This window comes from Staurois parvus, unplaced genomic scaffold (assembly GCF_062004578.1).
Source record: "Staurois parvus isolate SC_StPar_1 unplaced genomic scaffold, SC_StPar_1.0 ptg000635l, whole genome shotgun sequence".
Classification (NCBI taxonomy): Eukaryota; Metazoa; Chordata; class Amphibia; order Anura; family Ranidae; genus Staurois; species Staurois parvus.
The window spans coordinates 1,845,701-1,871,013 of record NW_028318431.1 but is presented as its reverse complement, the minus strand read 5'-3'; the positions used below and the strand labels follow the sequence as shown (position 1 = coordinate 1,871,013).

Here is a 25,313-nt window from a genome sequence, read left to right as displayed (position 1 = left end):
GGACCTGGCCCGATTTTGACCCATCTATGGGCAGGCTGGTTGTACTGTAGTCAGTCTATTGATCGACTTCAGTACAACCAGCCTGTTGGGGTTTTTTTGTGTTCTGACAGCTATGAAACCTCCCACTGTCAGAACACATTGGGAGGGATTCCAGTATCAAGACTGACTGTTGATGGGGGAATCAAGCATTTTTCTTTCTTTCTTTGGTTAAAGGGGAAAAAACGTATAATGTATGGCCTGCATTAAAGTGTGCTACCAGCTGTAATCACTTTGGATACAGACAGACAACCTGCATAGAGATATGGACAATAAACAACAGGGGATTGGTCAATGTGCAGATGATAAAAGAAGTGAGTTGCGTACTGTAAAAAATATTAAGAGCAAATTCAGATCATACTTTTTCATCATGTTTCAGGATATCAGGATTATGGAGATTACTGGAGGGGAAATTATGAAACCCTGGCCACAGACAAGTATAAATACAGCCGAGATGATCTGATAGCAGATGTGGAAGCAACATTTGAAGAGGTAATTGTGCAGATAATAGCCATGTTCGGTACTATTAGCTCAGGTGGTGTGGCATTCTCACCGCCTGTCAAATCCATGGTGCATGGCTATGATAGCGAGTCTTAGCGACACGTGTGTTTGAGCCCTAAGAGTTGCAATCCTTTGTTAATCATGACTCGTTTCATTGCCACTTCAAATGGCTATGTTTTATGTTCTCATACACACCTCATAAAAGCTCAGAACTGCTGACATCATTTTCAGAATTGCCTTTTATGCACATATACTACAAAAATCAATTATATGGTGAAAAGAAATAATGCAATCTGTAGATTCGAACAATCCATGAGATAAAACCTGTAGTAAATTCAATGCATGATTTCAGATACAAAAAAGAGCAAATGACACACAGCAATGAATATTCTGCTTGGAACTGACATGTACCAAGTTACTTAGAAGTTTGGAGCCATTTTTTTGCAATTAAATTGACTGTGAAATTAATGAATAATGGCCCGATAAAGTTCATGTATTTTATGACAAGGACCTATCATTTGCAGCTCAAACATTGCTTGTAAACTTCTATGCTAACTATTTTTCTCTCACTAAATTCTTAGCTGAACTAATCATACCATTTCATGTGCTTTCAGATCCTGCCACTGTACAAGGAGCTCCATGCCTATGTGAGAGGCAATCTGCAAAAACAATATGGCACCAAGTACATCAGTTCCACAGGAGGTCTACCAGCACATTTACTAGGTACATAGTTATTCTAAAGGTTATGTAAGATGTATTTTGGCAATGTAATATTCTGTTAATGAGACATTGCAACCACACTTACATAATATTGTATCCTTGTAGGTGACATGTGGGGTAGATTTTGGACAAATCTGTACCCTCTAACAGTCTCCTATCCAAACAGGGAAAGCATTGATGTGACTCCTACAATGACCTCCCAGGTAACTGTATTACAACTGTGAACACTTTATTGTATAGCATTCTTTCATTGTGCATTAAATTGTATGTATAGCCAAAATGTTTTTCAAGTTTTGAATATACACTGCTCAAAAAAATTAAAGGAACACTTTTTAATCAGAGTATAGCATCAAGTTAATTAAACTCCTGGAATAATGATATGGTCAGTTAGGTAACAGTGGGGGTTGTTAATCAGTTTCAGCTGCTTTGGTGTTAATGAAATGAGCAACAGCGAGACGACCCCCAAAAGAGGAATGGTTTTACAGGTGGAGGCCACGGACATTTTTTTTCCTATTCAGTTTTTCTGTTTTTCACTAGTTTTGCATTTGTCTAGGTTCAGTGTCACTACTGGTAGCATGAGGCAATATCTGGATCCTACAGAGGTTGCACAGGCAGTCCAACTCCTCCAGGATGGCACATAAATACGTGCCATTGCCAGATTTGCTGTGTCTCCCAACACAGTCTCAAGAGCATGGAGGAGATTCCAATAGACAGGCAGTTACTTTAGGAGAGCTGGACAGGGCTGTAAAAGGTCCTTAACCCATCAGCAGGACCGGTATCTGCTCCTTTGTGCAATGGGGAACAGGATGAGCACTGCCAGAGCCCTACAAAATGACCTCCAGCAGGCTACTGGTGTGAATGTTTCTGACCAAACAATCAGAAACAGACTTCATGAGGGTGGCCTGAGGGCTTGACATCCTCTAGTGGGCCCTGTGCTTACTGCCCGGCACCATAGAGCTCGATTGGCATTTGGCATTGAACACCAGAATTGGCAGCTCCACCAATGGCACCCTGTGCTTTTCACAGATGAGAACAGGTTCACCCTGAGCACATGTAACAGACGTGAAAGGGTCAGGAGAAGCCGAGGAGAACATTATGCTGCCTGTAACATTGTTCAGCATGACCATTTTGGTGGTGGATCAGTGATGGTCTCAGGAGGCATATCCATGGAGGGACGCACAAACATCTACAGGCTAGACAACTGCACCTGACTGCCATTAGGTATCGGGATGAAATCCTTGGACCCATTGTCAGGCCCTACGCTGATGCAGTGGGTCATGGGTTTCTCCTGGTGCATGACAATGCCTAGCCTCATGTGATGAGAGTATGAAGGCAGTTCCTGGAGGATGAAGGAATTGATGACCTTAATCCAATAGAACACCTCTTGGATATCATGTTTCAGTCCATCTGATGCCGCCAGATTGCACCCCAGACTGTCCAGGAGCTCAGTGATGCCCTGGTCCAAATCTGGGAGGAAATACCCCAGGACACCATCCGTTGTCTCATTAGGAGCATGCCCCAACATTGCCAGGCATGCATACAAGCTTGTGGGGGCCATACAAACTACTGAGTACCATTTTGAGTTGCTGCAATGAAATTTCAGCAAAATGGACTAGCCTGCTGCATAGTTTTTTCACTTTGATTTTAGGGTGTCTTTGAATTCAGCCCTCTGTAGGTTGATATCTTTCATTTCCATCAAACGATGGGGCATCCTTATGTTCCTAACACCTTTAATTTTTTTTTAAATGGATGGCTTAGAGCCCTGGTTATTTTTACTTAAAAAAGGTGCACAAACGCCATATCCACAGTTATAAAACAAGGTATTTCATCACCTATTTATATATATGTATAACATGTTGTTTGACGAGAAACCAATGTGAAATTCCATCATGAAGATTAATAAATTGCACAGTGTGACCAAAAATTCATAAACAATATCACATAAAAATAAAAGTGAATGTTGAAAATGATTAAAAATCCACTTTTAGTGTCAAATTATGGTCCAAAAAGGATGTTCCACTTAAACTATGAAAGCCGTGTGCTATGACCTCTGCATGCAGTGCTCCCAATAAACCAGAAGTTCCACCTCCTTACTGGATTACCAGGATCTCTAAGCAAAAGATAAAAATCGCTTGAACACATACTGTATGTAAGATCTCTCCCAGGATCAAACATGTCCAGTCAATTCAAAATTCACAAGAATGCCCAGCTTTTCTTCAGGAATAGCGGAAAGAGAACAATAGAAGACCATAGAGTAGTATCACTAAAACCTCACCATTTATTATATATACATTAAATTCACAATTCACAGGGTACATAAAGCATCTAATGCCTTTCTGCTATACACTGGTGTGCGTAATTATGTCCCAGGTCGCTGACCCTGTTCAAGGCGCCTTTCATCTACAAGTGGATGTCCTCAGAGGACACGTATTATTTGTAACTTCTTGTATCTGGAGCTTTGAGTGCAGCATTTTCCTATTGCAGCTAGCACATAAAAATATTAGAGTTAAGATTATTTTGGTATCTTTGTGTCCTGACAGGGAGACTTTTCTTTACTTTCTGTCTTAGAAATGCAACAGAAAATGAGCAGTAATCTCCCCATTGTGAGGGAGATTCCCACCTTAAACAGTTGCCACCAAAGCATTTGTCCCTACTGGATGATTCATGTTCGCCTCTTGCTGTGGTAAAAACCGTAACATTTTCTATTTCCCCTCGCTTTCAGTCTTGGAGACAATGGTCACCAGGACAAATAATGAGAGTGAATCTCCCCAATGAACGGGCACGACAATGAAATCTTGGCATAGGTGGGGGGTCATAGACAGAGGAGGACTTCACTTAAAGAACAGGCATCAGCACAGCGGGCAAATCCTACTGACTGTAAGTTATGTCCCTCGTGCTGTTTTTTGTGTTTATTTTGGCTGCATTTAGGCTTTAATGCTATGCCTACCTTAATGCTTTAAATATTGAATTGTATTACAGGAAAAAGAGATCATGATCCTAAAATTTATTTAAAAGGCCTTGTAAGCAGTGTAGGAAAATATGTTCCCTGTATATGTACCATGGAAGGGACACCACAGATATGAATAGTAAACACAGGAGTTAATTTACTAAAGCTGAAAAGTGCAAAATCACTTCTCCATAGAAACCAATCAGCTTCTAATCTCAGCTTGTTCAATTAAGACTTGGTAATGGGACCTGGAAGCTGATTGGTTTCTATGCAGATGTGAGCCTGATTTTGCCCTCTCCAGCTTTAGTAAATAAACCCCACTGTGTGGAAGAACAGTATGTGCAGTACTGCCAACTGCGTCAAAGTATTCCCCCTATGGCCATTCACTATCCTGCTCTGCAAAATGCAAATGCTACAGTGGATATAGTGCCAATATGGGGCAAATAGAAACAAGTTGGAGGACAGCTACAGTTTCAGGTCTGGCCAGTGATCTGTAATGCAATAGAAATAAGTTATACCTGTGCCATTTACTTCAGAAAGGCTTTTCTCTGCATAGAAGTCTATGAGATGCAAAAGCAGCTGAAGTAGTTTAAATGCAGATCACAAAATCTCTAACAACTGGTCTTCAAACCCAAATACATGTGGTGCCCCATTCCTATAATTAAAACATACATACAAGCATTCTGTTTTTTTGAGGAGGGGACTTTAACAGCACCATATCTGATTGAAACAGCAACTGTTAAAATATTATTTTATTCATTCTTGTCAAATTAAAATAATTAAAAAAGATAAAATAAAGTGACAACACCAACCCTTTAGAAGATCCCCCAGATGGGGGTCTTCTAAAGGGTTGGTGGCGCCATTGATGCCATATGGGAAACCAATTACTTATTTCCCTTCTTTATGGGTATTAATCCCCATGTAGATCTGCTCCAATTTCAGGAATTTATCATGTTCATCCTTATCAAGTTTCTTGTTGAGTCTTATGTGCCAAGTCCACTGCAGTCCACCGTTTGTTGGGAACCTTTTTTTTTTTTTTTTAACTCCTGCCAAAGCATCACTATGGTGTCCTTTTTGCTCCAGCGACACTGGAGGAGTCCTTTGAAAAAAAATGGCTTTTAACTGACAATTGGTTATAAGCTTCTGCTGTATTTCTTTTTTCCCCCTAAATAACATTCTAACTGAATTGAAACACGTCAGGGGTTGTACATTTTTGGAGATAATTCTCCTGATTACAGATAAAGCAGCTCTTTTTGCTATTGATATTGCTGTACATACCATGTTGTCACTTTATGTATGGTATTGTTTTTACTTATTTTAATAAGATAAGAATAAATAAAATAATATTTTAACAATTGCTGTTTAAATCATATATGGTGTTGTTAAAGTCCCCTCCTCGAAAAAATATGCTGGTTTATATGTAAATGCAGGTCACAAGCAAGTCAACTGCACCAGCAATGAATTTTGGATGATGTTCCACAATTCAAATTGATCTCAAAGCACGCTGCCCAGCAAAGCCCCACTGCTGGATATACTGTACATGTATGTTTAGTATATTTAACTTATTCACATTGTTGGCTTTAAGCTAGTCAAATGCAAGTAGAATTTTGTTCTAAGTAATTCTATTTCAGTAGATTTGTTCAATTTTATAATAGTTAATCGGGTCAAATCAACAATTGTTTTCAACTGTATTGATGAAAAAGCAGCAGAATGGAAGCTTTTTTTGAAATGAACAACATTTTAAGAGTGAATTTGGTTTTTATTTGGGAGATTCGCAGAGATGAAACAATAGTCAAGGTAGATGGTCAGAACAGATACAATACAACCTCAAACACAGGAAACTTTCTGAGTAATGCAGATTTAACCTCCCTGGCGGTATTCCCGAGTGTAGCTCGGAGTTAACTTTCAGTACCAGAAGCGGTAATCTCGAGCTACACTCGGGATTACCCTGCAGTTTTGCTCACTCTTGCACTTACCTTGTCCTTCGCTCCCGCAATGTCCCCCCTGCAGCGTCCCTGGCCATCTCCTCCGGCCAATGCTGGCATCCGTTTTCCGGGTTCCGTTCCCTGCGAGCGTCGGGACGTACGGGAAATTCAAACATTTTAAAAGTAACATTCACTCAATACACTAAAATCACATAGTAAAACACTACTGTATCAAACCATTTCACATACATTTTGTCCCGAGTGCTTTGTCCTGTGCCCTGCCTGCATTTTTACCATTCTTTCTGCCTGGAAACTGAGAAAAGTCCATGGTGTCAAAAAAGCGTTCCTTTAGATCAAAAGCTATTTTAGACCAGCTAGAGAACAGCGATAGTAAATTAGAACCACTTGCAGAAATGAGTGATAATGATTCGTGGGGAAATTCATCATCAGACACTGAAAACTATTTTGCGACTAAGCTCAGTGATGTGCGAACTTCAAACTTCAGTGTTTTTGGTTTTATTACATTATTGAATTACATTTATTATTATATTATTATTTTTTATGATGATTTATTATATTACAATTTATGATTTCGTGTTTCAAATTTTATCATACCCGGTATGTTTACTAGACTCTTGTTCAGACAGATTTCAGTGAGTTATTCCTAAGAATTACAGGCCTACAAAACAACATATTTCCATGCAAAAAAATGTACCGCTTTGAGCACAGAAATACTGACATAATCAGACCGCTAGGGAGGTTAATGAAGTCCAACAGAACTTGTTGATCAGACACTTGCTGAACATCCAGCAGTCTATTTAACCACTCTTATTTGGGGCAAATGTGCATTCTTATTCCCTTTGGAATGATGGGATCAGGGGCGGACTGACAACTCATGGGGCCCCCGGGCAATAGGGGATCATGGGGTCCCTGTGTCCTTGCCCAAACTCAAAAAAGCCTATGAAAAAGGTACCAGGGGCATCTCATGGGGCCCCCTACTGACCCGGGCCCTCGAGCAGTGCCCGAGTTTCCAAATGGTCAGTCCACCCCTGGATGGGATTCAAAGTCTCGGTCAGATTTTTATTGTTATTTGTGTCTTTATTGGGGAGATTTACCTTCACTTCGTATCAAAACAAGAAGACATGGGAAACCTCCCCAACAATGACAGAGTAAAAAATATAATTTTTATTTCAGTGAGCAAGGATTATATATTTTGTTTATGTCCCTTTATTCCTGTCTGGTGATAACCCCCATTTCTTGTTCAGGGACAGGAAGTGAGGGAAAATATCCCAGCAGAATCACAGATACAAAGAAAATCAACTATTTGTAACTTTTCCCATTCTATTAAAAACTATAAAAAAATGGCTGAAGTTGAAGTAAGAAAAGTATATTAATTGTAGCAATAAAGAGGACAAGATGGGAGTTGAAGTCGTGTCTTGGAAAACTGAAGTTATAAATACTCTGAAGGGCTTTTTGGAACACATATTAAAAAAGAAAAGCTACTCATTGGATTGAATTATAGTTTTTCATGTATAAGTGCAATGCATGTTAACACCTCACATTTCTTTTGTTTATTTTAGGGATGGACAGTGGAGAGAATGTTTAAGGAGGCTGAGACTTTTTTCAAGTCTGTTAACCTCTTTGCCCTAAATCCCAATTTCTGGGAGACCTCTATGCTGACGGAGCCTACTGATGGAAGAAAAGCTGTTTGCCACCCCACAGCCTGGGATCTGGGACTGAATGATTTTAGGTAAAGAATATAAAACTGTAATGAGTAATCAAAAAGGTTCTCACGCTGCACATACACATTGGGGGGCCTGATCCAGATCTGATGTATCACTGGGATAGTAAAAATCTGATGAACATTGGTAAGGCAGGTGGATGGTGACCTCCAATATTAAGCAATGGCCCATACATTTCTTTATTATCAGCAGGGATGGCAAAAAAGTGCTCCTCTCTGCACATAGTCTTCAACCTTTTTTTATAGTTCCAAATTAAATGCAGCATCACTACAGTGTAAAAAATCATATTTATTGTGACATCCTGTCACACAAAACCTTTTTTCCAGTCTAAACTAAAAAAAAATGTCAAAACCTATCCTGCACTGCTATACTGTACCTTAAATAATTTTAATGACGTCCTAGTAGCAGCTCACACTTTATGGCATACATATCATAACAAAAATGTATAATTCCAAATTTAGAGCAGTGCTAATACAGAGAAAAAAATTATAAATTTTATATATGTATGTATATATATATATATATATATATTTTTATATATATATATATATTTATATATATAGTGAAACCTTGTCACCCCAAAACTTTTTTTTTTCCATTCTGGAAATTATGTGCATACAAACGTATGCAGAAAAAAAATGCTTCTATTGTTTCCTTATAATGTATACACACCCAACAGCATTCACATACATTACAGTATATAAGTGTAGAAGTGGTTTTTTTTTCTGCACAAGTTTTTCTGCACATAATTTCCAGAATAGAGAAAAAAATTGTTTTGTGGTGACAGGGGGTCACCACAAAACACATATATATGTGATTTTTTGCACTGTAGTAGCGCTGCACTAAATTTGTAATTATACATTTTTGTTATATTGTGAATGGCATAAAGTGTGAGCTGCTACTGGGAGATTATTAATAGTTTTTAAAGTACAGTATAGCAGTGAAGGAGAGGTTTTGAGATTTATTTTGAGTTTACACTGAAATCTTTGCTACGAAAAAAATCCTTAAAAACACTTCAAAACCAGCAATGCCTATATTCTGTTCAAAACCAGTTCTTTTGTATGTAAACTTTGACAAAGGCTGTGGCTGAAACGCGTCAGAATTATGGATTCCATATTTTCTACGGTGTGCCAATAAAGCAAATATGATACGGATTTGAGTTTCTGGCTATTCTGTTATGTAATGTGACTTCAATTACCTTTTGTCTACTAGAAAAAGAAATGTATCACCACATTCAAGGCTGCAGCTAATTTTTATTTATCCCATAGCATCCCAGGCTTCAATTAAATAAATAAGAATATATTTGCTGTGGCCTGGAGTGCAGTGATTTATTTCTTTTCCTGACCACTTTGGTTTTAGTTATGCCTCAGTGGAGTTGTAGCTCTCAACTGCCAATCACATGCTTGCTCTGCTTTTGAGGCCTGCTGTATGAAAGTGTCAGCCAAAATCTGATTACTGTGAGTTATATTTAGAGTCAATTATATTGTAGTCCTACTTTTTTCTTGTTCCAATATGGTATTCTGATAAACTTCGATTTTTATGGTTTCTACACAGAGACTAATGAGTGATTTTTTTGTGTGTCTATTAGGATAAAGATGTGTACCAAGGTGAATATGGAAGACTTCCTTACTGTTCATCACGAGCTTGGACATATCCAGTATGACATGGCCTATCACAAACTTCCTATGTTGGTGAGAGATGGAGCCAATGAAGGATTTCATGAAGCAGTGGGCGAGATCATGTCATTATCTGCGGCTACACCAAAACACTTGAAATCACTTCAACTATTGCCACCATCGTTTGTGGAAGATGATAAAGGTAGGCTACAAGCAAAGTTTGTGATTTCTCTACAAATCTTATTTAAAAAATCTAACCTCCACTCAGCAACTGATCTGTTGCTATGAACTCTACACTAGGGTTTATTTACTATAAGGCAAATAGACTGTGCACTTTGCAAAGGTCAGTTTCACTGTGCAAGTGCAGTTGCTTCAGAGCTTAGTAAATGAGGGGAAGCTCTGCAGATCTCCATTATGTAATCACGTGCAAGCAAAAATGCTGGGTTTTTTTTTATTTTCCTTGCACATGATTGGATATTCTTTGCAAAGTGAAAGTTTACCTCATTTACTATGCTCTGGTGCAATTGCACTTTGCATAGTGCACAGTCTATTTGCCTTTAGTACATCAACGTGTGTTTCCTTTGCCCCTGTAGCTACTAATTGAGTCCTGATTTACAGCTGTGGAAAAGAAAGTGTAATTGTGGCTCTGTTTGAAAAAATGCTCAAGTAAAGTTGCTGAGACTTGTTGGACCTGTTATTCAAAAGAACCTGTTTGATATAATGCAACGTGAAGAATACATATCACTAGGCATTCTGTATACTCTACTCCACACAGAATCCTTTTTTGTGCCCCTCTCTGCTCGCATTCTTTTCAGTACAATGAGGTACAATACATTTCAGGTGGGGCCATCTTTGTGGTCATACAGGGCCTGTGGAGGTGTAAACAGGCTACAGGAGAGAACTGCTATTGTCAGGATTTCAGGGGGTGACATTACAAAAGATAGAGTGGTAGGAAGAAAAAGCTTTCCCTTTAGAAGTAGTTTGCACTATTGCAGAATGAAAGATACTTTACAAATGACTCTGGATGGACCTCGCCAGCATCCCTCATCAGCAGCTCAGCCAGGTGGGTAACAGAGATTCTGGGGCGCTTACCTCACCATGCTTTCTCTATCATGGCCACGGTCCCACTGGGCAAAAGGGTCATTTCTCCTTCCGAGTGGCAGACAACAAACAATCACCCATCTCTTTCTTCAAGAATCATGTTGGGCCACTAATACTTCCCATGAAAAAGAATCAGGAGATCTGGTTGTCTCCATCTCCAAGTTCTCTTCTCGGACGTAAATAAACTGTGCATCCTCATTTTCGCTTTAAGACTTTACTGCATCTAGGAGGAATGCTTAAAGAGAGAGCATGGCTGATGATACTATACTCTACTGGGAAGGGGGACACCACATAGTATGTGCACAATGGCTTCTTATCCACAGTCTCCAGCCAAAAAAAGGTCAGCCCCCCCCCCACCAGGGCTTCTCCTCCTGGTACTTGCTCCACCTCCCACAGACACAGAAATTGGAAAAAAGTAATTAATCACATGAGAGATTGGGCCAAAAAGATATATATATATATATTTTTTTTCCTTCTGCTCAAAAAGATGTTTTTGCTCAAAAAAATTAACACTTTTTAATCAGAGTATAGCATCAAGTCAATTAAACTGATGGGATATTGATCTGGTCAGTTAAGTAAGAGAGGGGGTTGTTAATCAGTTTCAGGTGCTTTGGTGTTAATGAAATTAATAACAGGTGCACTAGATGGGCAATAATGAGACGACCCTCAAAACAGGATAGGTTATACAGGTGGAGGACACTGACATTTTTTTCCCTACTCATGTTTTCTGACTGTCTTTTACTAGTTTTGCATTTGGCTAGGGTCAGTGTCACTACTGGTAGCATGAGGCAATACCTAGACCCTACAGAGGTTGCACAGGCAGTCCAACTCCTCCAGGATGGCACATCAATACTTGCCATTGCCAGAAGGTTTGCTGTGTCTCCTAGCACAGTCTCAAGAGCATGGAGAAGATTTTAGGAGACAGGTAGTTACTCTAGGAGAGTTGGACAGGACCATAGAAGGTCCTTAACCCATCGGCGGGACCGGTATCTGCTCCTTTGTGCAAGAAGGAACAGGATGAGACAGAGCCCTACAAAATAACCTCCAGCAGGCCACTGGTGTGAATGTCTCTGATCAAACAATCAGAAACAATCAGAAACAGTAGGCCCGACGTCCTCTAGTGGGCCCTGTGCTCACTGCCTGGCAGCATAGAACTTGATTGGCATTTGCCTTTGAACACCAGTATTGGCAGGTCGGCCACTGGCACCCTGTGTTTTTCACAGATGAGAGCAGGTTCACCCTGAGCACATGTGACAGACATGAAAGGGTCTGGAGAAGTCGCGGAGAACGTTATGCTGCCTGTAACATTGTTCAGCATGACCGTTTTGGTGGCGGGTCAGTGATGGTCTGGGGAGGCATATCCATGGAGGGACGTACAGACCTCTACAGGATAGACAATGGCATCCTGACTGCTATTAGATATCGGGATGAAATCCTTTGACTCATTGTCAGAGCCTACGCTGGTGCAGTGGGTCCTGGGTTCCTCCCGGTGATGAGAGTGTGCAGGCAGTTCCTGAAGGATGAAGGAATTGATATCAATGAATGACCCCCATGCTCGCCTGACCTAAATCCAGTAGAACACCTCTGGGATATCATGTTACAGTCCATCCGACGACGCCAGGTTGCACCTCAGATTGTCCAGGAGCTCAGAGATGACCTAGTCCAGATCTAGGAGAAAATATCCCAGGACACAATCCATCATCTCATTAGGAGCATGCCCCGATGTATGCATACAAGCACGTGGGGCCATCAAACGAAGGAGCATCCTTACATTCCTAACACACTACCCAGTCCATATCAGTATAGATATCCAGCATGATTACATAAATTAATAGACCGGAACATGTGAAAACTATTCTAAAGCTCCACCTGTTGGCTGAAAACTAGAATACAAATAATGATATGCAATAGTTACATATTTACCTAACATTTGTACCTGAAAAAAAAATTTAATTGTACGTTTTAGTCTTGACCATAATAAATTAAAGAAAATCTATACAAAACCATTAAACATTTGTACTGTTTCTACTCCTGCTGAGTCAAACAAATATAATGAACAGACAAACAAATCAATAGCACCTGCCAAATACTTTCCATTGGCAGGGCCAAAATGGAGTATTGATTTAAATGGTTACATTCACATACATACACAGCATTTGCTTTGCATCTTCTCTTACTAAAAAACTGCGCTTACTGTGTTTGAAAAAAGCAATGCTGGAAGCTGTAAAATCATTTTTGTTCATTGGCTCCCCCAAGATTCTCCCCAAACCTCTCTTCCCCCTCCACCTCGATAAAGCATATTCCATCATAGGCATTATCCATACACATGAAACAATATTTTGTTTTCAAAACTATATTACCAGGTAGTGTTGAGATCCACTGGATAAATTCCATGTATTTTTTAACACATTTGCTGGGAACTAACCAATGTTCATTCTAAAAAGTACAAATAAAACAGTGACATTTAGTGGGACACATGGGTACTGCACTTTACTAAAACAAAGACCCAAGTTAGAAAGCTTTATCAACACAAAGCATGGTCTGTGGCAAAAGTGATGTATACGATTACAGTACTACAGTAAATGAGTCCTTATTTTTTCTAGTTAGTTGTAGAACCTGCTTTGCATTAATTTGTCAATTAATAAAAGGACACCTTGTGCCTCTGCTGAGCAATGCTGTTTTGCTGTCTAATTTAAGAGTAGTCTGTAGAGAATGTAAACATAGATATGTATAGGGAAAAGGTATTATAAATTATACATGAAACAAAAACATTCTCCAGAACCAAAATACTCATTAGATACAGTAAATGTTACAGTAATGCACAACTAGGGTTCCTCCAGAGGTTGCTAGGGGGTTCCTTGAGCAGTCATCAATTTTTGACTCTCAGATATGTAACCACTAACACCAGTTGTCTTTTCAGATATCTGTAAGGGAAGCATTGTTCTCACTTACCCCCAATATAAGGGGCATTGTTCCCAAGGACCACTATTATAAAGGGGCACTATTCCACTGACCATCATGAATGCAATAGGACAATTCTCCACTTATCACAAATGTGAAGGACCACTACAATTTTCACTGTCTGCTTCTTTGAGACCATTATTTTTATTATTAATGATATTATAATAATAATAATAATAATAATGTTGTATAGAACAGCTTTAGCTGTCAAATGCATGCTTTTATTTATTCCTGAATTCTCAGCTCACCATTCACACTAACGTTCTTAACCTCTGAAACTACTAAGCAACTTATTCACTCCCTGGTTATCTCTCGCCTTGATTATTGTAACTCCCTCCTCATTGGCCTACCTCATTGCAGGCTATCCCCTCTTCAGTCTATCATGAATGCTGCTGCCAGACTCATCCACCTTACTAACCGTTCTGTATCTGCCACCCCTTTCTGCCAATCCCTCCTTTGGCTTCCCATTGCCCAATGGATAAAATTCAAAACATTAACAATAACATATAAAGCCATTTATAACTCTACTCCAAATTATATCACCAAGCTTGTCTCCAAATATCACCCAAACCATACTCTCCGCTCCTCCCACGACCTCCTGCTCTCTAGCTCTCTTGTCTCCTCCTCCCATGCTCCAGGACTTCTCCAGAGCTTCCCCCATCTTCTGGAACTCTCTACCCCAATTTATCAGACTATCACTTACTCTGCTCACTTTTAGGTGATCTCTTAAAAAAGCCTATCCTGCCCTCAGCTAATAATGGAATATTCTATTCCTCCTACCAGTCTATCTCCCACAGTTATTACCTTTTGTACCACTAGCCCCTCCCTCTTAGATTGTAAGTTCCAAGGAGCAGGGCCCTCCTAACTCTCTTGTATTGAACTGTATTGTTGCTGTATTGTCTCCCGTTATATTGTAAAGCACTGAGCAAACTGTTGGCGCTATATAAATCCTGTAAAATAATAATAATAATGTACCCTGGGCTGTAGATACAGTAATTATTCATTAGCAAAGGGTTACCTTAGACCTGAAAGTTATTTCAAGAGTTCCTCCCTGTTAAAAAGCTTGCATGAATTACTCAAAATAAAGACTAATTGAACACAGGTGCCATTTTTTATATTTAACAGTACTCACAGTCATAACACAACCCTGTAATGTAGCTCCAATTATTAAAAACTGATAAAAAAAAGTTGAATTTAATGTAATCATAACAACAGAAAAAACAGCCATTATGCCAAGTAATGCAGATTAGTGAGGATGGTAAAAGAACACATAGGAATATACAATGATGTGACATTATGATGAGCCGTAGTTACTGAGAATTGCAACTTGCATTCACTTGTGTAATTTTAATAATACTAACTTAGAAATCATAGGTGCCTAAGATATATCTCCTGGGAGTTAAATAAAACACATTTGTCTGTGATATGATTTTTTAGAAACTGAAATAAACTTCTTGCTTAGACAAGCTCTCACCATTGTTGGCACATTACCTTTCACATACATGCTGGAAAAGTGGAGATGGAAAGTCTTCAGAGGAGAAATCCCAAGGGACCAGTGGATGAAGACTTGGTGGGAAATGAAGTAAGCATTTCATCATTTATATCAGTTATAAATGAAGACATACTGTATTTAAATAGTATATCATCGACACTGATATTTAGCAGTATGAGCAATATTAAGGTGTGTTTATTGGTTATGTTCTACAACACATTTGTATTCACATTAATAGGCCAGTGGCTAGGGTAGCAGAATTTGCGCAGGATACCATTAGAGTGTACCTTGTATGTTTAGTTTCATTTCTATTTTTTCTGTGTGTAGATAAAGTCAGAAGAGGAACTGGGGGTTATAAGGGGTTTAAAGAGCAATCAAAACCCTCTTTGCAGCTCATGCAATACACAGCTATCATGTGTTTATTTTTTAGGCACTTTATTGATGAGCTGTGTAATCAGATCATGGCTCTTTGAATATAACAGATTATTTATAAGGACAATGACCAGATAATATCCAGATGCGTCCTTTTGTAACAATGATGAACCCTGAGGCTAAGATCCCTAGCTAGGATCCTGGGATCCTACTTCACATTCTCCATGAGGGCCAATGTGCATTTAATTGCTTTAAACAGGATAGTACCATTGTGTTGTTTCCTTTGTTGTAGTATGTTTATATGATCATCTTACACTTTATTTTTCTATTAGGCGAGAAATTGTCGGTGTAGTGGAGCCAGTCGGTCATGATGAGACATACTGTGATCCTGCTGCTCTGTTCCACGTGGCTAATGATTATTCATTTATCAGGTATCGTGCCTTTCAAATACACTGAGGAAGATTTACTAAAGCTGGTTCACCCTGAATCTCGTGAACCTGTGCATGGTAGCCAATCAGCTTCTAACCTCAGCTTATTCAATTAAGCTTTAGCAATAAAATCTGTTTGCTGATTGGTTACCATACAGAAGTGCACAAGACTCTGAGTGAACCAGCTTTAGTAAATAAACCCCAGTGTGTTGTTCCAGTATACTAGCTGACATTTGGGCCCCCATATTATCCAATACGATATATTGTATATACTATATGTCCTTACAGTATATATTCATTAGATTGAGGACCTATGGTGGATGGGTTTTAGTGAGGTCATGTATGCTAGTATCTTTTTCATTTTTGTATAATAAATGGTCTCTTTTTGGGTAAATTGCAGCTGACAGTGTATTATTTATATTTTGAGATTTTATTGATACACAATATACATATCTTACGGTTTACATAGTATAAATAAAGTTCATGCTAGTCCATTAACAGTAGTTGTTTTTTGGTGTTGGTTCAAAGTTTTCCTATTGGATACTCAGGATTGATAAGGCCCCTTTCACATGGGGTTGATACTGTTTGATCAGCAGGGGATCAGCTCACAGATCCCATGCTGATCGGAGCAGAGCGGGCGGGTGACACATCCGTGTCCCCCCAGCGTCTGCAGAGTGGACATGGACAGAGGCCACTCTGAGTGGCCCAGAGTAAACAGACTCTGTTGTCTAAAACCTGACTACCCTCCAATCCAATCCACCTAAACAGAAGAGGACGGATTCTCCGTTTTTTTAAGCGGACCGGATTGGACCCAGAGGTAGGCAGGAGTAACTGGACACAAGTCCGTTTACACCACCTCTCCATAGGAAAGCATGGACCTTCTGATTAGGTTTGCCTAAAAAACTGACAGACAGACCTGATTGGATCGCCCATCTGAAAGTAGCCTAATGTAGGGTACACACTATAATTTTTTTTTTTTTGTTCAACACAGCAGGCTGAATGAAAAAAAACCAAACTTATGGATCACTATACTAACACAAGCAATGTTAGTGCGGCACGTTCTTCCTCACTGAGCTATTGTATTCTGCTCCCTGCCAGAACACACTGATCAGCGCTGGCAGCCATTTACTGTCACTTTTCAATGAGGGGGGGGGGGGCACGGGGAGCCGTCCCTGCCAGGAGAACACAATGGGTTTTGCTAGAGGCTCAGTGTTATTTTGATGTCAAATTTTGATTTAGTTTTAGTCACAGTCTTTAGACTAAAATGCCATTTTAGTTTTAGTTGTATTTTAGTCAACTAAAATCTAATGGGTTTAGTTAAATTGCAATGCATTACTTAAGAATTTCCAAATGCATTATATACTCCTGGAGTAAAAATCTAATAACATGTTATTATTAGGTTTTTGTCCATGCACTACAGACACAGATTTAGCCGTTGAGATATATAATGTCTTTATAAGTAAAACCAAGTTTCATTACAAGCATATGACTTTTTTGACAGAAGTGCAACTTTCAAATAAAAAAACAAAAAACTTTACTGTCTGTAATGCCAATGCATATTACATGAACTTAACAGTTCAAGGAACCAAACACAACAAAAGATTTCTGTGGCAAGCACAGGCACACCATAACTAAACTAATACTCAAGGGTAAAGCTTATTTCTATAATAGGAATCAGTTTATTGTTCACAGTAAAAGCAGTTCACGGCAGAAGTTCACGTGAGTAAATGTCTGTCCCTCACATTTTTCTTTCATTTTCCTTCTTAGATGAAAATTGGAATTTATTTTTGTCAACTGACGAAAATTCGAATTGATTTTCATTTAGTTTTCGGACGCTGATGAAAACTATGACAAAATGTTTTTGGCAACGTAATTAACACTGTAGTGGCTATAGCTGCTGGCAATAACCGCATGATAAAAGTCCAACATGCTGGCAGTAGCAAAGTCATACAACAATTGAATTGGGTACAATCAGACGGCCCATAGATGGTTCGAATCTCAGCCAATCCCTGCTGAGCCAGCTGAAATTCATACCATTTATGGCCAGCATTACACAGCTGACAACTAGATTAGTCTCAAGCAAACCAACACAATACCATGTTCATGACACTTAAACAGAGCAAAAACTCACAATAGCAGAGAAACAGACAGATGATCAAGATAAGCAACAAACGCATTACAAATACAGTTCAAACAATTCTCAGGTATAATCCGATACATGAACAGTCAGATAGAAATCTAACAGACCTGAATTCAGGATAATGAGTAAACTAACCTCTTGACCAAGCACAGGCTGAATGTCCAGCAGGTACTTAAACACTTCTGATTCAGGCAGATGTGCACAGTAAAACATTGAGCTTCGGTGTTGAGTAGGACACTAGACAAATTGTTACAGTGGAACATTTCGGTATTTTGCAGTGTCCATCCCACTGGATTTAAAACTTTCTATTTTCACTCATCCACCTTACCAACCACTCCGTTTCCGCCACCCCCCTCTGCCAATCCCTCCACTGGCTTCCGATTGCCCAACGGATCAAATTCAAAATGCTAACACTGACGTACAAAGCTGTCCATAATACTGCCCCAAACTACATCACCGACCTAATATCCAAATACCACCCAAAACACACTCTCCGCTCCTCACTAGACCTCCTTCTCTCTAGTTCCCTGGTCTCCTCCTCCCATGCCCGCCTCCAGGACTTCTCCAGGGCATCACCCATCCTCTGGAACTCCCTACCCCAATCCATCAGACTATCACCTACTCTCCTCTCCTTTAGGCGCACCCTGAAAACCCATCTCTTCAGGGAAGCCTACCCCACTCTTCCTACCACTCCATCCCCCACAGCTTTTCCTCCTGTACCACTATCCCCTCCCTCCTAGATTGTAAGCTCCAAGGAGCAGGGCCCTCGAACCCCTCGTGTATCGCATTGTATTGTTATTGTACTGTCTCATGTATTGTCTCCCATTGTAATGTACAGCGCTGAGTAAACTGTTGGAGCTTTATAAATACTGTATAATAATAATAATAATTTAAAACAGCACTGAGTGCATAGTAAAAGCCAAACTTACAATATAAAGCACAACAGGCAAATGTGAATATTACTGAAGCTGGGTGCTTCTGTTCTTACTGTTTGCTATTTATATATACTTCATTGTTGACCTCCTAGATTTATAACAAGTACATTCCCTCTTATTCAGGTATTATACCAGAACCATTTACCAGTTCCAGTTCCAGGATGCTCTGTGTAAGGCTGCCAATCACAATGGTTCTCTTCATTCTTGTGACATAACAAACTCCACAGCAGCAGGGAATAAATTAAAGTGAGTGAAAAACTAGTGGATTATTTCTATTTTCACTTTGTTTTAAAAATTACGGGTTTATATTAAGCCTTGTTTCCTCACAGTTTGATTAACACCAACAAACTCCTGCAGGTCTATGTTAGAACTTGGGAATTCAAAGCCCTGGACCGAAGCCCTGGAGAGCATAACAGGGGAGCTGAAGATGAATGCTGCACCTCTACTGAGTTACTTCCAACCTTTATATGAATGGCTACAAATCAATAACACAGCTGAAGGGAGGACAACTGGGTGGAGTACAGAATGGGACCCATGTAAGAAGGATTATATTACTTTATTGTAAATGACAGTCTCTAACTTTCTTCAAAAATCTAGTAGTTTCTCAGCTCTTCTAATGACACAAGTAAAGTTTTCAGCCTTCTGACACATACTACTCTGTAAACTCTCAAAGGTTTTCATAGACCACAAAATATTGCTTCATGCTATGTTATTATAGGGCAGTATACTCTGCATGTCTACATAGTTACATAGTTAGTCTGGCTGAAAAAAGACAAAAGTCCATCTAGTTCAACCATAAAAAAAAAAGTTATAATCCTATACCCACAGTTGATCCAGGAGAAGGCAAAAAAAAACAGCAAATCATTATCCAATTTGCTCCTGCAGGGGAAGATATCCATCCTGATCCCCCGAGAGGCAATCGGAAATTCCCTAGATCAACTTTATCTATTAATGTTAGTAACCAGTTATATTCTGTGTATCTAGGAAAGAATCCAGGACTTTTTAAATCAATCTACTGAGCTGGCCAGAGCCAAGTCTTGAGGGAGTCTATTCCACATTTTCACAGCTCTCACTGTGAAAAAACTTTTCCGTATTTGGAGATTAAATTTATTTTCCTCCAGATGTAAAGAGTGCCCCCTTGTCCTCTGTGATGACCTCAGGATAAATAACTCTACACTGAGTTCACTATATGAACCACTGATGTATTGATACATGTTGATCATATCCTGCCTTAATCTTCTCTTTCAAGAGAGAAAAAAAAATTAAATTCCTTTAATCTTTCCTCATAGCTGAGCTCCTCCATGCCTCTTATCAGTTTGGTTGCCCTTCTTTGTACTTTCTCCAGTTCCCCAATGTTCTTTTTGTGAATTGCTGCTCATAACTGAACTGCATATTCCAGAAGAGGTATTACTACTGATTTGTACCGAGGTAATATGATATCTCTCTCTATGGAGTCTATACCTCTTTTAATCCAAGAGAGGATTTTGCTCGCTTCAGAAACCGCAGCTTGGCATTGCATGCCATTATTAAGCTTGTGATCTACCAGAACTCCCAGATCCTTCTCCACCATTGTTTCCCCCAGTTGTACCCCCCCTAGTATGCATGATGCATGCATATTCTTAGCCCCTCAATGCATAACTTTAACTGGCTGCACAGTTGCTCCTAACCTCCTAAAGTGGTTCTAAAGGCTCCAGGCTGTTTACCTTTATGTATTCTATGCACAAAGGTAAAGGTAAAAAAAATAATTGGCAGAGACAGCAATGGGAGCCTATTGGGGGGGACTGTCAGGTAGGCTGTAGGGGCCCTGTGATTTCTAACAGCAGCCTAGATCAATAACACCAGAGAGTCTGCGAACACATGCTGCAGGTATCTTTGGTTCCTGCACAGAACACACAAATCCCTGTAATGCTGCAGCCCTATCAAAATTCAGATACAGAGCCGGATCAGAGCAGAGGAAGGCCCCTCTCTGTGCGCAGAGCACTGCTCAGTATCTGAGTGTGAATAGTCTACATAAGAGATGGAAGTATTGAAGAAAGGGCATGTCTGATAGGGAGAGATCTGTGCTTTTTGGTGTGCTGGAGCAAGACTTGTGCATTACATCGGGTAGCGGGGGGACTGTGCTGGAGGGAGACTTGGGCATTTTTACGGGGAAGGGGGGATTGTGCTGGGGGGGATTGTGTTGACGTGAGATAAGTACTTGTTTGACAGGGAGAAGAAAAGAGGGATTTGTGCTTGTGAGGGGGCCCTGACACTCAATGGAGGTTAAGCCTGGACTTATACTGGGGTTATTTTTGGCCTGGAATTTTGTTGGGGGCTATTGCTGGCCCTGACACATGCTACAGGTCATCATTGCTGGCAATGACACCAACACAATCTCGTCAATGTCTCTTCAGGCCGTATTTTGTCTACAAAGCAAAAGGGGAAAGGTAGCATACTATAAGCTCTTCACCGTGAAGCAACTTCCATTTTATTGATCATGCCCACAAGCAAACTTCCCTAGACAAAGAAAATGATTAGACACCTGGTGGCAGGGGACATAAGCATCTGCCACTCTCAGAGGTATTGAATGGGAAAAAGTCTTCTAGACGCTGCATTGCTGAAAAGGAGAGCAGATAGACAGGAGGATGTGAGTGTACAACCTCTTGTGGCACAGGATGTGAGGAAAGACCTCCCAAGTAGAGACGTACATGATGGAAAAATGTTTTTGTTTTGGATTCGTTTGTTAAGTTAATTATTTCATTTCATCATATTCATTATGCTAGAATGATTTGTTTTCGGAATTTGTTTTGTTTATTCGGATTCATTAGGAATATTCGTTCTTTTTGAATTGATTCAAAATTCGAATTAAAAATTCGAATTCAAAAGATGCCTATATTTTTTCAGTGTTAATCTATTCTAATCAATTTTTTCTATTCTATTCTTTTATTTTCTATTCTTTTCTGTTTCTTTTGTATTCTACTCTTTTAGTTTCCATTCTATTCTATTTTGTTTTATTCTGTTCTATTCTCATCATTTATACTATATTCTATTCCTTTCTATTCTATTCTTTTATATTCTTTTCTATTATTTTATTTTATTTCAGGTACTTGTATAGCGCAGTCAATTTACGCAGTTCTTTTACATATATATTATACATTCACATCAGTCCCTAACCCTCAAGGAGCGTACAATCTATAGTCCCTAACTCACATTCATACATACACATACTAGGGCTAATTTTAGACAGGAGACAATTAACCTACCAGCATGTCTTTGGAGTGTAGGAGGAAACCAGAGTACTCGGAGGAAACCGGAGTAACCGGAAGAAACCCATGCAGGCACAGGGAGAACATGCAAACTCCAGGCAGGTGGTGCCGTGGTTGAGATTTGAACCAAGGACCCTAGTACTGCCAGGCGGAAGTGCTAACCACTTAGCCACAGTGCTGCTCATATATGCAATTCTATTTTGTTTTATACTTTTTTTCTATTCAATTCTATTTTGTTTTATTCTATTCTTTTCTATTCTATTCTGTAAATCAGTAGGAAACATCTTATTTAAAATTTTATAGCTTACTGTATATATTTAAATATGTTTCCTTTTTGAATTCAAATTCATTTTCAAATGAAAATTCATTTTCAAATTTGGATAATTTGTTTTGTTATAATATTTTGGAGATTTGTTGAAATTCGTTACTATTGTGATTCAGAAATTTAGTTTGAATTTCGATTTGTAACAAAACAAATTGCATATGTCTACTCCCCAGTGGGGTTCACAGACTGAAATAAAAACCTGAAAGAATTCAAATTTCTTTCCCACTCTATGTAAAACAAAAGAAAAATAAGTTAGTGTTTGATTTTCATTTTTATTGTACATATATTACTGGATAGCTGGCAACCTAGGTCTATAAAAGAGCGTAGTCAATAATTTTTGGTCATAGGAAAGGCTTGGAGAAGTAAGTACATATTTTACCCATGCTGGCCATATCAGCATATTAGTATCAGTAAGTTAAAGGCATTCAGTGAAAAAATGTATCCAGCCAACTGGAAGTGCAGTCCATAAAAGTTGGTGCATTCCTATATCAGGGCTTTTTTTCAGCGGGAACGTATGTAATGGCAAGGAGTAGTGGGGTGTACTTCAGGGTCCATTGATGCTGGTTGCTAGGGGATCTATTGTCACTGGAGGGGATCTATTTTTGCGGGGGGGGGCCGTGGGTGTCTATTGATGCTGTTGGCTGTGGTGGGTCTTATGTTGCTGTGAGTTCAATTGCTCCAAGGAGGGTGCTACTGTTGAGGCAGGGGTCTATCGTTGCCAGCTGCTGAAGGGTCTATTGTTGTTGGTTGCTGGCTGTAGGGAGATCTGTTGTTGTTGCCAGGGGTCTATCTTTTGGGGGGACAAGTTTGTTGCAGGTGGCCCATTGTTGCTCGGAAGTATTTTGTTGCAGGTGGTCCATTGTTGCTTCGGCGGGGGCAGTTGTTGCTTGCTTCAGGGGATCTATTTTACTGCTTTTCTTGTTATCATTTACAAATTCCATACGAATTGACACTTGGTTCTGTATTCTCTAAAAGGGTGGTTCTGGTAGGTAGGTAAGGAGTGGAACCAAGGGATGGTGCAGGACAGAGACAAGGGGTGAATTGGAAAGGGAGAGTTCCTGCACTTATTCTCTGTTAAAAAAAGTCCTACCTATATCCATCATGATCCTGAAATATGGTGGATGTTTGCTTCTATGTGTAGTCCACTTTGGGGAATGGAAAGCCTTTCTTGTGTTTACCATACATACAATGTTTGCGAAGGTAGCATAAATTCAAAACTACTAAATATATTTTTTTCTGTTCTTTCCAGTTACAGCAGATTCATTCAAAGTGAGGATTAGTCTGAAAGCTACACTAGGAGAAGATGCGGTAAGGGTAGAGCTCATCTTGTTTTATCAGTTTAAAAATATCTAGAGAACTTACTTTCTCTTTTTTCTTGCTTCTCTTTACATATAAAGTATATACATTTATTATAAAGGTGTAAGGTGAACCTGCACTAGGCAAAGTAGCAGTTTAACTTTATAGGAGACACCAAAAGCTTTTTGCAATCTGCCATTAGAAAATTCCTGTGTTCGTTTAAAGTTTATGAAAGTGGAAACGTACACAGAGCACTTCAGCCATCAGAGCTAGAGCTTGGTGATTGGCTGGTCAGCCATCCAGCTCTGCATTATGCAGTGGTAAGCCAAGTGTAATTTGTTCCCCCATACTTGGAAGTACCAGAAATGTTGGGGAACGCAAGAAAAAACGTGGGTAGATGCCCCCCATAAAGTGAACTTGTTATTTTTATTTGATATACTTACAACCACGCTAACAACCTTCGAAAACATGAAACATAAACAAAAAAAAATGTTCAAATAAATAAAATAAAGTAAAAAAAACAAAGTCAAAAGAAGTGAAAAACCACAATGCCCCCATAAAATATGGAATTTTATGACTGCGCTCTCTTGTGTTCCTATATCATGTCCATACAGTGCAAACAAATACACTAAAAGTACTCAGTGCCAAAATAGTCCGAAATAAGTGAAAATATTCAATGACACCACAATTGTGCTCCTCTGCACCCCCTGTGTACATACTGCACTCAACAGATGTTATTGATCCCTTTAATGTAAAAAAAAAGTCATATTGCTCTTTTGTTCAAAGAATAGCATCTCTCTATACATGGTAAATGAACTCCAATCACTCTCTGGTGCATCCTATGGATCATCTGTACATATAAATAATATATTGCCTCTGCACCTTAAAAGTGCCTCTGTGCCTTTAAGATATTTTATACATTAATTACCATTAATTAACATTGTTACAAGTATAAAAACATGGGGTAGCCTCTCAGAGTGTAGCAAGGTTATTTTATAATAAATAGAAGTAAAATTGCACTTACATCAAAATATAAAATACAAGCCTGGTATTTAGAAACTAGGTACACTGATCTGCACACCACATGCGTTCCACACAAGCAGAAGTGCCGTGTACCGGAAGCCCTGCCCTATGCATTTCGACAATTATGTCTGACTTTCAGTTTTAAGCATTCTACACAGCTTCTTCTGTTTCAGTTAATGACTGTGTTTCAACCCAGGGGCGGACTGACCATTTGGAAACTCAGGCACTGCCCGAGGGCCCAGGGTAAGTAGGGGGCCCCATGAGATGCCCCTGGTACCTTTTTCATAGGCTTTTTTTAGTTTGGGCAAGGACACAGGGGCCCCATAATCCCCTATTGGCCGGGGGCCCCATGAGTTGTCAGTCTGCCCCTGTTTCAACCTACATATGAAATTGATGATCATTAGCACCTGCTTGGTACAATTGGTTAATCATACACCTGACTAATGCTACAAAATCCCTGACTTTGTGCAAGTGTAAGAATTGATGCTCGTTTGAAGCCAAAGGGTAC

At 39.4% G+C, this 25,313-nt stretch overlaps 1 protein-coding gene across 1 annotated transcript in view; it reads left to right on the top strand.

Moving 5' to 3' along the window:
- The window catches only part of ACE2 (angiotensin converting enzyme 2), a 67,682-nt gene that overhangs the window by 30,844 nt on the left and 11,525 nt on the right, over positions 1–25,313 (top strand). The window contains exons 5-14 of the mRNA XM_089693635.1: positions 416–528; positions 1,152–1,260; positions 1,363–1,460; positions 7,710–7,879; positions 9,460–9,689; positions 14,987–15,131; positions 15,746–15,844; positions 19,040–19,162; positions 19,274–19,452; positions 23,736–23,794. Coding sequence (XP_089549761.1) covers positions 416–528; positions 1,152–1,260; positions 1,363–1,460; positions 7,710–7,879; positions 9,460–9,689; positions 14,987–15,131; positions 15,746–15,844; positions 19,040–19,162; positions 19,274–19,452; positions 23,736–23,794 — 1,325 coding nt within the window. The remainder of the gene's footprint in view (positions 1–415; positions 529–1,151; positions 1,261–1,362; positions 1,461–7,709; positions 7,880–9,459; positions 9,690–14,986; positions 15,132–15,745; positions 15,845–19,039; positions 19,163–19,273; positions 19,453–23,735; positions 23,795–25,313) is intronic.